At 39.4% G+C, this 13,178-nt stretch overlaps 5 protein-coding genes across 5 annotated transcripts in view; 3 read left to right on the top strand and 2 right to left on the bottom strand.

Moving 5' to 3' along the window:
- Positions 1 to 1,498, top strand: LOC100632865 (protein TFG-like). Its single transcript, XM_003384062.3, has 3 exons — positions 1 to 191; positions 344 to 433; positions 479 to 1,498. Exons 1-3 carry the CDS (start codon positions 14 to 16, stop codon positions 1,333 to 1,335), a joined length of 1,125 nt encoding a protein of 374 aa, XP_003384110.3. The 5' UTR covers positions 1 to 13; the 3' UTR covers positions 1,336 to 1,498.
- On the bottom strand, positions 1,408 to 8,983 carry LOC100632993 (protein dopey-2-like). The gene is made up of 22 exons (XM_011411818.2): positions 8,808 to 8,983; positions 8,510 to 8,634; positions 8,233 to 8,460; positions 7,980 to 8,172; positions 7,240 to 7,926; positions 6,402 to 7,187; positions 6,126 to 6,352; positions 4,324 to 5,959; positions 4,177 to 4,272; positions 3,993 to 4,058; positions 3,786 to 3,916; positions 3,426 to 3,563; positions 3,299 to 3,374; positions 3,015 to 3,248; positions 2,858 to 2,967; positions 2,651 to 2,803; positions 2,466 to 2,592; positions 2,311 to 2,407; positions 2,130 to 2,266; positions 1,929 to 2,083; positions 1,783 to 1,879; positions 1,408 to 1,659 (listed from the first exon to the last, which is right to left on the bottom strand). Exons 1-22 carry the CDS (start codon positions 8,958 to 8,960, stop codon positions 1,483 to 1,485), a joined length of 5,829 nt encoding a protein of 1,942 aa, XP_011410120.2. The 5' UTR covers positions 8,961 to 8,983; the 3' UTR covers positions 1,408 to 1,482.
- Positions 8,984 to 9,039: 56 nt separating this feature from the next.
- Positions 9,040 to 10,192, top strand: LOC109580205 (uncharacterized). Its single transcript, XM_019993129.1, has 2 exons — positions 9,040 to 9,130; positions 9,175 to 10,192. Exons 1-2 carry the CDS (start codon positions 9,089 to 9,091, stop codon positions 9,940 to 9,942), a joined length of 810 nt encoding a protein of 269 aa, XP_019848688.1. The 5' UTR covers positions 9,040 to 9,088; the 3' UTR covers positions 9,943 to 10,192.
- Positions 9,812 to 11,243, bottom strand: LOC109580206 (uncharacterized). Its single transcript, XM_019993130.1, has 4 exons — positions 11,026 to 11,243; positions 10,893 to 10,973; positions 10,713 to 10,746; positions 9,812 to 10,415 (listed from the first exon to the last, which is right to left on the bottom strand). Exons 1-4 carry the CDS (start codon positions 11,178 to 11,180, stop codon positions 10,185 to 10,187), a joined length of 501 nt encoding a protein of 166 aa, XP_019848689.1. The 5' UTR covers positions 11,181 to 11,243; the 3' UTR covers positions 9,812 to 10,184.
- Positions 11,244 to 12,365: 1,122 nt separating this feature from the next.
- The window catches only part of LOC105316716 (alpha-L-fucosidase 1-like), a 1,046-nt gene continuing 233 nt past the window's right edge, over positions 12,366 to 13,178 (top strand). The window contains exon 1 of the mRNA XM_019993074.1: positions 12,366 to 13,121. Within this exon, the coding sequence (XP_019848633.1) occupies positions 12,366 to 13,121 (756 nt within the window). The remainder of the gene's footprint in view (positions 13,122 to 13,178) is intronic.

The raw sequence follows: 13,178 nt of genomic DNA on the forward strand, positions 1-13,178 counted from the left end.
TTCTGCAATAACAATGTCTCATCAGTCATCAAAAGGGGATATTCTAAAGGTCCGTCTTGGGAATGATCTTCGTCGTTTAGTCCTCTACAACACGCACATATCCTATGATGACCTGGTACTAATGCTCCAGCGTGTGTATGGTGGTAAACTAAAGAGCACGGACGAAGTAACTTTGAAATACTATGATGATGGTAAGCTAATCAAACCACACCCTCTATTAGTGAATTGCACAATATTCATGCATACAGGGTCAAAGATTTATCTAAATTTCATAATTTTGTTAAATAGTAGCTTCATTTTTAGGGTTACGTTTAAAATTAATGTCACGTTTTCTTTTCATTAGATGATGATCTCATTACAATTGCTGATGCCGATGATTTTGCTCACGCAAGAGAATACTCTTCAACCGGGATCGTCAAAGTTGTGATTTATGGTGAGCTGTAATGATCCATACATACTGTTTCATTGTTTTGTGTAGTTAATGGTTGTGATACCGGCTATGGGCAGCTCATGAATCCAAAAGACATAAGGAGAGAGCTAGCAGACGTTCGTAACAAAGTCAATTCTCTTGTCGATAGTTTTGATGCAATGCATATGAATTCGAATCAAGCTCATGGGCCACTGGATAGCCTCTCAGCCAGCACTGCCACTACTGTTGCCCCAACACAAGCTATGGAAGGAGTTCCCTTCATAACGGCTGTTACTGAAGGCATATCAGCCTTTGATCCACTGAAATCAAGCAGAGATCACTCCACCATCACAACAACTGTCACCACACAGTTACCCGTGACATCAACTATATCTCAAGTGAATGCTACCAGCACTGCCAGTGGAAGTACGTCTCATCTCTTCTCGGGACAAAATGGTGGATCCTTCCTTGACAGCACCGGTACTACTCAGCCACCTCCTCCTCAGCTACAAGTCCCTCAAAGCCAGCCGCAGCCACAGCCTCAGGTTCAAATACCTCAGGCGGCTACTCAAATACCTCAGGCTACTCCCGGTCAGTTTGCTCAGCAGCCCACTGCTCCTCCACCTGCAAGCACCCCACAGCCTACGTCTTATTCACCCTATCCATCACAGTCCAGCCAGCAGACTGGTTATCCTGGATCCAGTGCTCCAGGGCAGTATCCTTACCCGGGTCAGTCCCAGTATCCCACCTCTACAGGAAACCAGTATCCTCCTCAGCAGCCACAAACCAACACTAGTTATACTCCATATGGATCAGGGGCTCCCTACCAGCAGCCGCCTACTGGATCATATGCACAACCACCTCAAGGAGGTCGGGGGTATCCTGCTGGCCCGTCGCGTAACTCGCCATATAGAGTTGGTTACTGATCGTGATCAACCTCTACCTAATGATCCCTTGCTGGTAATGACAGGATGGTTTAACTATAAAATGACTAACGATTTATTAATCATTAATCTTGTGTGCTGCATTGATAAAATTTATTGTCATTGGTGATAAAATTTTGAGTATAAAATTTAGTGTTCGACAAAATCTAAAAGCATTAAATTTTCTAAGTGCTCTGGTGGCAATATGCAAGATCCGGCGGAGGTGGCTTTGGCTGCCAGTGATTGTAGAAATGGTATCAAATCAATAGCAGATTTCACCTGATGGAAAGGTGGTATACTAGCATTAATAGAGCCAGTCTTTGATGCCTACATATAAATGAAAGTACATGAAGTTAATAAATAATAATACAAAATGGCAGCTACATGTACATGTAGCTTTTTATAAAATAGTTTATTATAAAAATAGTTCATAAATCAGTGATAACTAACAGTTGATTCCTTTTTATAAGAGTCCAGTATATTTCCAATCATTCCTCCAACGCCTTGCCCTGTTGTTGAGGATTCTCCAAAGTAGCCCCACGAGACTCTACGGCCAATACACATACATACACACATACAGTCTAATGATTGCTTACATTTGAAAGAGAGGCAACATTTCAGCTGGTAATGATAATGCTGTGTCTAGTATCTTGCAAGCATTATAATACCAGTTGAGTTTTTCTTGCGACGTTTTCAAAGGAGTTGCCAATTCGAGTGACACGTCAGAATGAAGCTCTGAGAGTGCTGTAGTCTGCAATAAACAAAGAAATTTAATAATAATGATAATTATCACTTACTAATTCGGATATTAGTGCCGGCCAAAGGGACAACAGATCACCAAATGACAATTTGATTAAGAGAACTCTAAAAGTGGCGAGCACCTCAGCATTGAGAATTGGGCCAGAATACCAACGAACACTGTCTAAAAGCCTCTCTAGACAAACAAATGATGATATACTTTCAATTTGAAAAGCTAACCTTGCATTTCCTGAAGAAAGCTACTGTATTGCCCTTTCTCTCCACTTAAGATGACAAATGCCATTCTCTTGAATAACTTTGCCCTTTGATTCCTTTCCTAAAATAATAACAATGAAAGCATAGGACAATGGGTTATAAGAATGCAATACAAATACCATATCCAAGGAAGAGAACATATTGACGACCCCAGCAGTAGTGGTGGATGAACTTGGTATGCGAATGAGGAGAGAACGAAACATAAGCTTGTCCTGAGACATCAGGTTATCAATAATGACTTTCCAGCTACAGAATCGAATACACAAATATAGAAGAAGTTAATAATTACACGTTGTATTATTACTCTTTAACACTCGTCTCTTCCATTACAAAGAACTTGTTATTGATGAACCATTCCATTACTTCGTCTTTCCAACATTTCCTTGTCACTTGGAATCCGCTCAGTGAAGCTAGCAACTTGACAGCATGAATGTAGCACCCAAACAATGACGACGAGCTTATTATAAAGTATAGCAGAAGAATGGTAAACGTGTGGAGCTAAACAGCTTACTTGTAGTTGTGCAAAGATGGCCACACGCTCCGAAGAACAACTTTGAGAAGAGAAACAACCCTGTCCTTTTCACTGTTCTCATATACACAATCAACAAAATGGGACAAAACCTATAATCGAGAAACACTAACACAGAATCTATCACAAACCAGCATACGTTAGACAACACGGCCATAGCTTGGACTTCAAGACTAGAGCTTGAGTCACGTCCTTGACCAGCTGGTTTTAGCAGTAAGTCAGTCGACTCCAATTCCTTTGCTTGTTGCTCAGTAGGAGGTGCATTACTATTACTAAGAGTGGAGTCCTCTTCGGTGGGTTTTGTGCTCATGCTGTGAAGCAATTGCGAGAGAGCCACTTGAGAGAGCGAGTCACATAAACGATATATGATATCCTATAGGCCAACGTTAGTAGGATATACACGCATACATGTTGCACATGTACCTGTAATTCCCTACGCTGCTTCTTGTTAGTCTTCAAGTCTGGGACTGGAATACGGCAGACAAACACGTGTAAGATACTGCAATAGGAGATAGAGTGTGCATGGTATAAGGACATAGTAAGGGTTTACCTTGTCAGCATGCAGAGTAACGGTGTGTTACTGAAGTGCCCCACTTCTACTCCAACAGTCACGGCACTGTGACAATCCTTTAGGAAGGCAACTATAGGGCCATTGGTTGATATCAGCTCTTCTGAACTTTGCAAAGGACTAAAAATTATAATAATAAATAATAATAATAATGATCACAGACTCAATAATGGCTACAAAAAATAATCTGATAAATAATAATGATGCTTTTTATGCTTTGTAGAGAAAGCTTGAGCTGACTCCATCACAAATTATTATCGATTTGAGTCATCAGCTTTTAATTTTGATCAAGTGAACTAAGCTAAAAATGTATACAAAACTCCTGAAAAAATAAAGGATTACCTTGAAATAAAACGATAAAGGAAATGAAGCAAATATTTCTGTCTTTCTTCACTGATCTTATTGTCATCGTCTCCCTTTAAGTTGATCAATGTAGCCTGGACACTAGCCAACATATCTTCCAATGAAGATATCTAATAACACACACACACACACACACACACACACACACACAGAGTGTATTAACAGTGACTAGTAAAAATAACCAACCTTAAAGACATGGAACATATCAATAAAAGCATCACGGATTGGCTTTTTGGCTTTCCCTCCTTGACTCTAATATAAATTAATGTTACTATGTCAATAATTAAATGGTCGTGCTCAGGGTATATAAAATGGTGCACCATGAGGATTATTATCTTACATGCCCTGAGAGTAATATAACTATACCTACCCATTGCATCCAGGTTTGTGCTATGGAAGAATAGAAAAGTATATCATTCCCTTCCTCTAAATGAATGAGACACTCCTTTACTAATAAACTAATATCCTAAAATATAAATAATTACAATAAAGTGAGCACCTCACTGTTGCCACCTACCTGTGAAAGTTCCTTTCGCATTTCATTGTGACAAGTACAAGTATCCTTCCAGAGCTTCGTCAATGCAGCATACACATGCTGCAATAGCCACAATACCTTCTGTCCTGCTGGAGTATTGACACCTCTATAAGAATCACAAGAGGAAGCTGTTGATAACTGATCAATCTCGTGGTTCCCAGTCTTAAAGAGTCCACCAAAAAGCCACGAGAGACCAAACGAGCGTTTGTCCTGCGACGATGGAGTTAATGGGACACTGTTGGAACTGAGGTCTTGACTTGTTGTCAAGGATTGTGGAGAATCCCAAAATACATTAGATATCTGATAATAAAGAGACAATTGCTGCTTAGAGGCTTCGGGTAGCAGACAATAGTGAACAAATGAGGATAACGTCCTAACATAGCAGACAAGGAGCTCGGGCTGAATGTGACAAGTGCACTGTGAAGGAGCATTAAAAGAATTGACCTGGGACATGCAACTAGAGCACTTGTCTTTGACTAAACTGCACAAGTTGCGACATAAAGATTTCAAAACTTTAGACGAGACTAGCTCCAAGCAGGTCCTGTAATATGGCAGAGCTGACATGAGGAGGACAAGAAAAGGGATCTGAACCTGAGAATTGGTACTTTGAGCAAGTACACACTGGATGAGCAAATGAAACATGGGCTGTGATGAGAGTGTGTTACCAGGGACATATTGAAGTATTGCAGGCTCATCAGAAGCACTGGAGGTAGATGATGAGTCTGGTGTGACTGAGTCAATGATTAACTGATAATACAAACACTTAAATAAATGGAGGATGAGAGACAAGTGAGGAGGAGATATAGTATCATTAGCATCAGTAGATGCATGAGGGTTGACTGGTAAAGAGGCCCCATACTCAGTGAATGGACCCAGGAGATTAAGTAAAGTGATAAGTGTTGTCTTCTGAACCTCGCATAAAGCAAGGAGACCTTTGATATAACTGGAATTCTGAATACTGAGTGTTCGTGTAGAGTCATTCTTAAGGGGAACGAGATGCTTAACAATGGAGGCTAGCAAAGCAGTAACTAATGCAGTACATGCGACTTTAACATCACAGAGACACTGTCGCACAGTATCACTAATGTCCAACCATTGTGGATAATCACTGGACAATACCTGCATACACTCAGCTAATATAACTTCCAATAGACTCCTAATACCACGAGAGGTATCAGCCTCAAAGGGAGACTCACTCTCACTCTGTCTTCTTGGCAGATCAGGTGTTGGTATGGCATTGTGAGAGGTGGAGAGTTCAGATGTTATCAATTCGGGGGAAATTGATACAACAGAAAGGAACAAACTTAGCCCATAGCTATAGCGTGGCCCATCAATAATTTGAGTGAAGTAATAGGTAGGGTAAGGCGAAGAGAATGGTTTCTCTTCAGTTTCTTTAAGTGATGCATAGCAATATCTGGTGTGGGGTTGGTCCTCTTGTTTTACTGTCTCTTTATGCACTTTGATCTTGGATGGGCAGGCCTCTTTCATGAGTGCATAGAGTGGGGCCAGGGCTAAGTGAAGGAAGCTTTGCTGACACGTTGTGATGAGCCATGTTGACACACAGCTATAAATGGCTGGATTATGACTCTGAAGACCTTCAATCATCCTTAGTGCTAACCTAAACATTAGCAAAGAGAATGTAAATAAATTATCAACAGCACCATTAAAGGAGTTTTAATGCATTATATTGTACAAAGTGCAATAGCATGTATATGTACTGGTATAAGTAATAGTTCTCCCTTTTGTTAAAAATTAAATTTCCCCTGCAAAAACTAATACAATACCTCCTTAATTGAAGCTCAGGGACGTTTCCTTTAAGGACAGAAAACTTCCAAAATACGTCAAACTGTTGGTAAGGCTTGATGACGTTCCTTCCAAATGTTTCCAGTAAGAATCCTTCAATAGGAACGGAAGGAGGAGCTAAAGAAATCAACAGGGAAATGAGAGAAGCTGCCTCTTCGTGATGATAAGAATTAGGAGAGAGTAAAGACCATAAACTAAGAGTAAAAACCTAAAAATGAATTTAAAACTAATAATAAATAATTAGATATTTGTGATACTTGTAACAAATCTTTTCTTGACATTAAGTTGACAATGTTATGAACACTCTCTTCTACCACTAAACCTTCCTTAGTCCATTCGGCCACCATTGACCACAATTGTAGTAGAATCCTCAACGAAGAGAGGAAGAGGTGAGTGTCACGAGAACGAAGAGGGACTAATACTAAACCACATAACCAGTCCAGAGATGCTCTATCTTTATTATTATTATAACGTGATGAAGAACCAAGTGATTTGTCTGTTGGTGTAAAGCTATGTAGCAAGGACATTGATTCCACAAGAACGGTGCATATAACAGAGAGGCTCTTTCTTAGCTCAACATCTTCATAACTATTACTGCAGAGCTTTACATGATCGCTGCTATCAATATATTGAAGTCCTTCCTTGGCAGCTAATGTTACCATTTCGGCTGACGAAACGCCTTCCATGTCACAGATATGAGCAGATACAAAACTTTTAATGACGGCCTGTGTCTGATTCAGTAGGGCCATTATCAGTCCTGTTAGTGTTCCAGTCTCTTCAAAAGGATTCCTTGAAGCATTAGCATCAATTCCTTTCCTTTCTATAGTCGGGCTACTAGGATCAAGAGACTTCAATGGTGACCCAATATCTATCGAACAGAGCTTCTTCATGTAATGCTGGAGCAATGATAAAGACTGGATGATAAAGAAAGCAATTAGCTGGACACTCTCTAGCTTTAAACGTGGTAAAGACTGACCCAGTGTGACTGACAAATGAAGAAGAACATTAGGAAGATAGAGAGAAAGGGCACCATCCATGTCAACCTAAATTAAAGGAGAAGGATCATATCATAGCATACACAAATCATTAGCTTACCAGTGGCAACACATTGAAAAGAAACATGACTAAATCCACTCTCTTTTGAAGCTCTGGGCTAGCTTCAACTTGCTTGATATAAATAGACAGGTATTCTTCAACCCAACCCCAGAGCAAAGAACTATCAAGTCCCGTCCAAAACAGATTTGCTAAATATAACAATTCCCCTCTGAGTTGATGTCGTTTTCCATTCTTCTTGACAGCTGGTGACTCTAAAGAGGGTACTCCTCCATGCTGAGTCAGTTGGGACTTTAAACACTGGACAACGTTAGGTAGTAACTCCGGTATTATAGACAGCATGTCAGACTGCTCATAGATTATCTTAAGCAAACGATACGGTTGCAATAGGCAACTCTTTTCATTGCTTTCAGAGGACTGCAATAATAACTGTTCCAAAGAAACGAGCAAAAGTGGCTTGACATGCGTCAAGAAATACTGCGAGTGTGTAACATCAGTACAATCACTATTGGCCTGCTTAGTGCCTTTACCTAATAACCAAATGAACACGCGACGAATGATGGACTGATCACGCTTTAGAAGGCACTTTAAGGTACCGATCATGACTTTAGTGACAAGATCACGAGGAATGGGTAGAGACTGAAGGGGCAAGAGTTGAATGACCAAATCTAACGTAGACCTCAGGACTAATGTATTGGGATCGAGTAATGATGAACAAATAGCTGGTACCTAGCAAGAAACAGAGAATATTATTTAGTGTGAAAGAGTATCCAATAACTCACAGCTAGGCATTGAGAACTATCAATGTGTCTTAAGGCTTGGCATAGAGCAGTCCCTTCCTTGTTCAGCTGTAGTAGCATGTAAGTGAGTGCAGGCAACCGTAGGGTAGCTGATGATAGTAGGACACTCCATAGTCCTTGGACAAAAGCCAGGGGCTTTGTCGAAGAAAAAAGTAGATCCAGCAAAGCAGAAACTCTTATTATTTCACATTAAAAGGTAACAAATATATATATTTCTTTATAGGACAAGACTTACTTCTCAGCACATTCACTCCCTTCTTCTAGGCCAGGCAGGAGAGCTATTAGGAAACCAGATAAACCTGGTAGCAATGCCAGCCCGAGTGGCAGGTAGTACTGCTCATAGATATCAAGCAAAATTGGTTTCACTTGCATCGAGCCGTACTCCAATAGAGGGAACAGTCCCGAGGAATAAAGGAAAAGATCCTGTGCCAAACCATCGTGACCAATACGATCAAAAATGACTCTATAAACACGTTCTAATAGAAATCCCACCCATTTATGATCAGACTGACTTGTAGACATCGAGTACTTTAAGATGAACTCCTCCAGGGAGAGAGGGATGGAGACACTGGGATAAACGACGACATATTAAATGCTTGTGAGGTAGAACACGGAAATGGACGTATGCCAAAAGGCACTATATTAATTATAAAAAATAATAACAATTAATTACACGATAGTTTAATGACATGCCAACTGCCAAGTTTACATTAGTGAGACTGAGCGAGGCTCTTAATAAGTGAACAGGTAGCATTACCATTGAACAAAATAATGGTCATTATTTCAAATAATAATAGTTTCAGTTGTTACCTTATTAAGTCTCGACAAACAAGATATAAGGTCTTGCCACTCTCGTGACAGTTCGAATCCTTTAAGAGCTCTTTCTACAGTCGCTGAAAACCTTTGAAACTTTGGATCAGACCCGGGGTTGCCTTCCTTCTGTTCAGAAACCTCTTCAGCCATTATCAGAACATAGACAGAATAGTCCCGTGGTTGACGTGAACGGAATTATCCTATAGATTACTGAAAAATCTTTCCAGCCACACCTCCCAGTTTAGACAGTGGGTCAGTGTTTTAGGTTTCAGCAAGAAATGGGTTGTTGCTGCCCCAGAAAGGTGATAGTTGACTCTCAGGTTTGTAATTTTATTTTCTAAACACACATTATCCTTTATTACAGGATAATGAGAGGCGTCCATTAGTATTATCAGTAACAGTTCCTGCAGCACCACAAAGCACAGGATTAGTAGAGAGTCAAATCCACAACCAGCAACCCTCACCTCCTAACACTCAGCCTCAGGTAGCAGCAGCAGCAGCAGCAGCAACTCTGCCTCCCTCTGCCTTTAAATACCTCGACAGGAGAGAGCAGCAACGGGTAGAGCTCCCTAACCTCCACGATGATGCCCCTCAACTACAACAGAAATTCAGCGATATATGTCAACTCTACAACGATACCATTTACACAAACATGGAGAAGCTATGCGAGTGTGTGGCCCTTTTCAAACGCACACTTGGAGTATCCAGTCAACTTCACATGAGGGAATGCTTTAGAAACTGGCGCTCGCGTATAATAAACCCGGTGTTTAGAGTAACCCTCACAGACGATAAAAAACTAGTCAAAGAAATAGTTGTGAGGGCAGAGCGAGGTAACATACCTCAAGAGATTTGGGAGGCACAGAAATACATACGAGAGACACTTGACATCTCAATTGTCTTCCTCAGCCAGTATCGGTTCATAGAGCAATCGGTTAATGAGGGATTGCACAAAGCTAGGAAGCTGTTATCTGATGCAGCTGCTAACAAGTCATTGGAACCTCCCGTCTTAGAGAAAGCCCAATCTTTATTGGAACAGTATCAGTTTGCCTTTGGACAGATGTCAAGATTTAATGACGAGGTGACACACTTAATGAATGAGATTAAAGACTCAGTTGATGCATTGAGAGATTAACTTATTATTATTATTATGGTGTGGAAAATGGCGTGGGATTGAGTATATGTGTGCATTATTATTATTATTATTCTATTAATTAATATTATTATTATTTCCATTGTGTAACCCACAATATATTATGTATGATTATTCCTGTACAATTTTGGGCATCTTTTAATTTTATTGATACAACTATAAATGAAATGACAAATAATAATTATGAAGGAAGAAAAAATAAATGGGTCAGGTGCTACTGTATATCATTTAAATACTGCAGTCCTTGTGGACCATGCCGACGGTTGAGTTGGTATAACCTTCTTTTTCTTGTGAGGGACAGTGCCAGGAACAGGAGGGGATCCTGATAAAGGATGAGGTGATACGACAGACTGCACTGCCTGTGGTTGGGGAAGACGCTCTATGATGATCGATTCCTCTGGATTGTTATGGGCACCATACAAATTCATCAATTCCTCGATTGCTTTCTCTTCAATCTATGGAAGAGTAAGTGAGTGAGTCAGATATAGAAAGGATATTAAAGGTCAAGTTATTATACTCTACTAGCAATGGGTTATGTCATGTACACACAGCTGCTGTGACCATTAGGAAATGTTGTCACAACATCTTCCCAATTGTATTTTACTAGAGCATAATGAAACTATACACTTTCAGTGCTTGTAGGTTAGTTGTACACATGCAGTAGTAAAATACTAAATAAGGTAATAGTGGTGATACTACTACTCAGCTTATAAAAGGTGTGGCTGATCATTATTATTATTAACTATGCTGACCTGAATTAGATGCAGTGGCTTCTTGTTTTCAGCTCTATAAAAATAATACCAAACTTAATATAATCTTGTAACAGTAAGTGAGCCTTTAACACTCTTAAACTCCATACTGTGCATATATATATATATGTACATGTAGCCTCTTGTACAAAATAGTTATATTATTTATTGGTTGGACTCAACTGTTTTGATAACTGATCCATCTCTCGTAACTGATCGCTAACAATTTCAGCAAATGAAACTGTTGGTGAGGCATCCTTTGATCTATGATAAATGAATCCCGTATCTAAAAACATCTAAAGTACAAGTGACTAACTTTGTGTTGAGTACTTCTTCATAGCTCATTGAACGTTGTACGGGTTGGACAACAAGTGGGAGAGGAGAAGGTAATTTCCTCCTGTTATTTGTTTCGGCTGTTACAGCAGCAGCAGCTGCAGCCTCGGCAGCCATTAAATCTTTAAGAGAAACCATTTGAGTAGAAGGAGGAGTCCCGCCCCTAGCAATGATGAGTAGCAATGATCTTTTTAATATGGAACTGGCTGCTACGCAACATAATTATATGCACATGTAAGCATCAGAAAAAATTATGAAAATGGAGAATTCTCTTCTATTCATTTTTGGCGAAATTTGGCAAAAGTCCCTGTACTATAGTACAGGGAATTTGGCCCGATTTTGGAGCAACTTTAAAAATTCGTAAAAAATTCAATTTTGATCTGAATCATCTCAAACTTGATAAATAGCATAAAGACATGTATATGCATCAAAAAAATTATAAAAAATAAAGAATTCTCTTCTATTCATTTTTGACAAAATTTGGCCTAAGACCCTGTACTATAGTACAGGGACTTTGGCCTAATTTTTAAGTAACTTTAAAAATTCATAAAAAATTCAATTTTGATCGGAATCATCTCAAACTTAATAAATAACATAAGAACTTGTATATATATCAGAAAAAATTATTAAAATGGAGAATTGTCTCCTTTTTATTTTTGATGAAATTCGGCCAAAGTCCCTGTGCTATAGTACAGGGACTTTGGCCTGATTTTGGAGCAACTTTAAAAATTCGTAAAAAATCTAATTTTGATCTGAATCATCTCAAACTTGATAAATAGCATAAGAACTTGTATATGCATCAGAAAAAATTATTAAAATGGAGAATTGTCTCCTTTTCATTTTTGGCGAAATTTGGCCTAAGTCCCTGTACTATTATAGTACAGGGACTTTGGCCTGATTTTGGAGCAACTTTAAAAATTCGTAAAAAAATCTAATTTTGATCTGAATCATCTCAAACTTGATAAATAGCATAAGAACTTGTATATGCATCAGAAAAAATTATTAAAATGGAGAATTGTCTCCTTTTCATTTTTGGCGAAATTTGGCCTAAGTCCCTGTACTATTATAGTACAGGGACTTTGGCCTGATTTTGGAGCAACTTAAAAAATTCGTAAAAAAATTCAATTTTGATCTGAATCATCTCAAACTTGATAAATAGCATAAGGACATGTATATGCATTAAAAAATCATAAAAATGAAGAATTGTCTTCAATTCATTTTTGACAAAATTTAGCCAATGAGCCTGTACATTATTTATTGATCAGTAATGATATTCAAGCACTTCAACACCCACTGCATGCATTTAATTTTTAAAAGGTTAACATGATGATCATGATGAAAAGTGTTGCTTTGGTCCTAGTGTCTTTCCTTTCTCTGTCCTTCTCTACTCCTCCTCCTCCTCCTCCTGATGTGCTCAAATGGACTGAACTTGAAGTTGGGATGATGTACTCATATGACATGGTCTCCTTCACTAGCCAAATAAGTAGCAACACTCAATATTTTTGTCTTGGGGTGGGGGGCAGTGGAGGGTCCCTCCCTCCTCCCTCTCTCTTCAATCCTACTCTCATTGATACTGATAACTGGTTGAATGCAGCAGCAGCCATTGGAGCTAAATATGCAGTCCTGGTAGCACAGCATTGCAGTGGATTCAGCATGTGGCCGACTGACATTAAGAATGAAACCGGGTTCGAATACACTTACAGTGTTAAGAACTCTCCACTTAGCAAAAGAGGATTCGATATTGTAAAAGCTTTCATCGACAGCTGCAAGTCACACAACATACTCCCAGGGATATACTACAGCCTAAACCAGAACTATTATCTCAATGCTGGACGAGGTATAGTGAAAAACTCAGAGCTGGTACCAGGACAGGCAAAAGTATCTCAAGATCTTTATGGTCAAATCGTCCTAGCACAAATGAAAGAACTTTGGAGTAACTATGGGGAACTGGCGGAGATATGGTTTGACGGAGGCTGCTCTGTTCCTGGAATTTCAGATAACATCTCTTCGCTTCTTGAATCGCTCCAACCTCATGCTGTTTATTTTCAAGGATGTGCCAAGTCAAACAATCTCCGCTGGGTAGGCACAGAGTCGGGAAGACCAAACTATCCAATATGGAGCACTGATGTGGATTGT

The sequence above is a fragment of the Amphimedon queenslandica genome, unplaced genomic scaffold (genome assembly GCF_000090795.2).
Source record: "Amphimedon queenslandica unplaced genomic scaffold, v1.1 AMPQUscaffold_13501, whole genome shotgun sequence".
In the NCBI taxonomy this organism is placed as follows: domain Eukaryota; kingdom Metazoa; phylum Porifera; class Demospongiae; order Haplosclerida; family Niphatidae; genus Amphimedon; species Amphimedon queenslandica.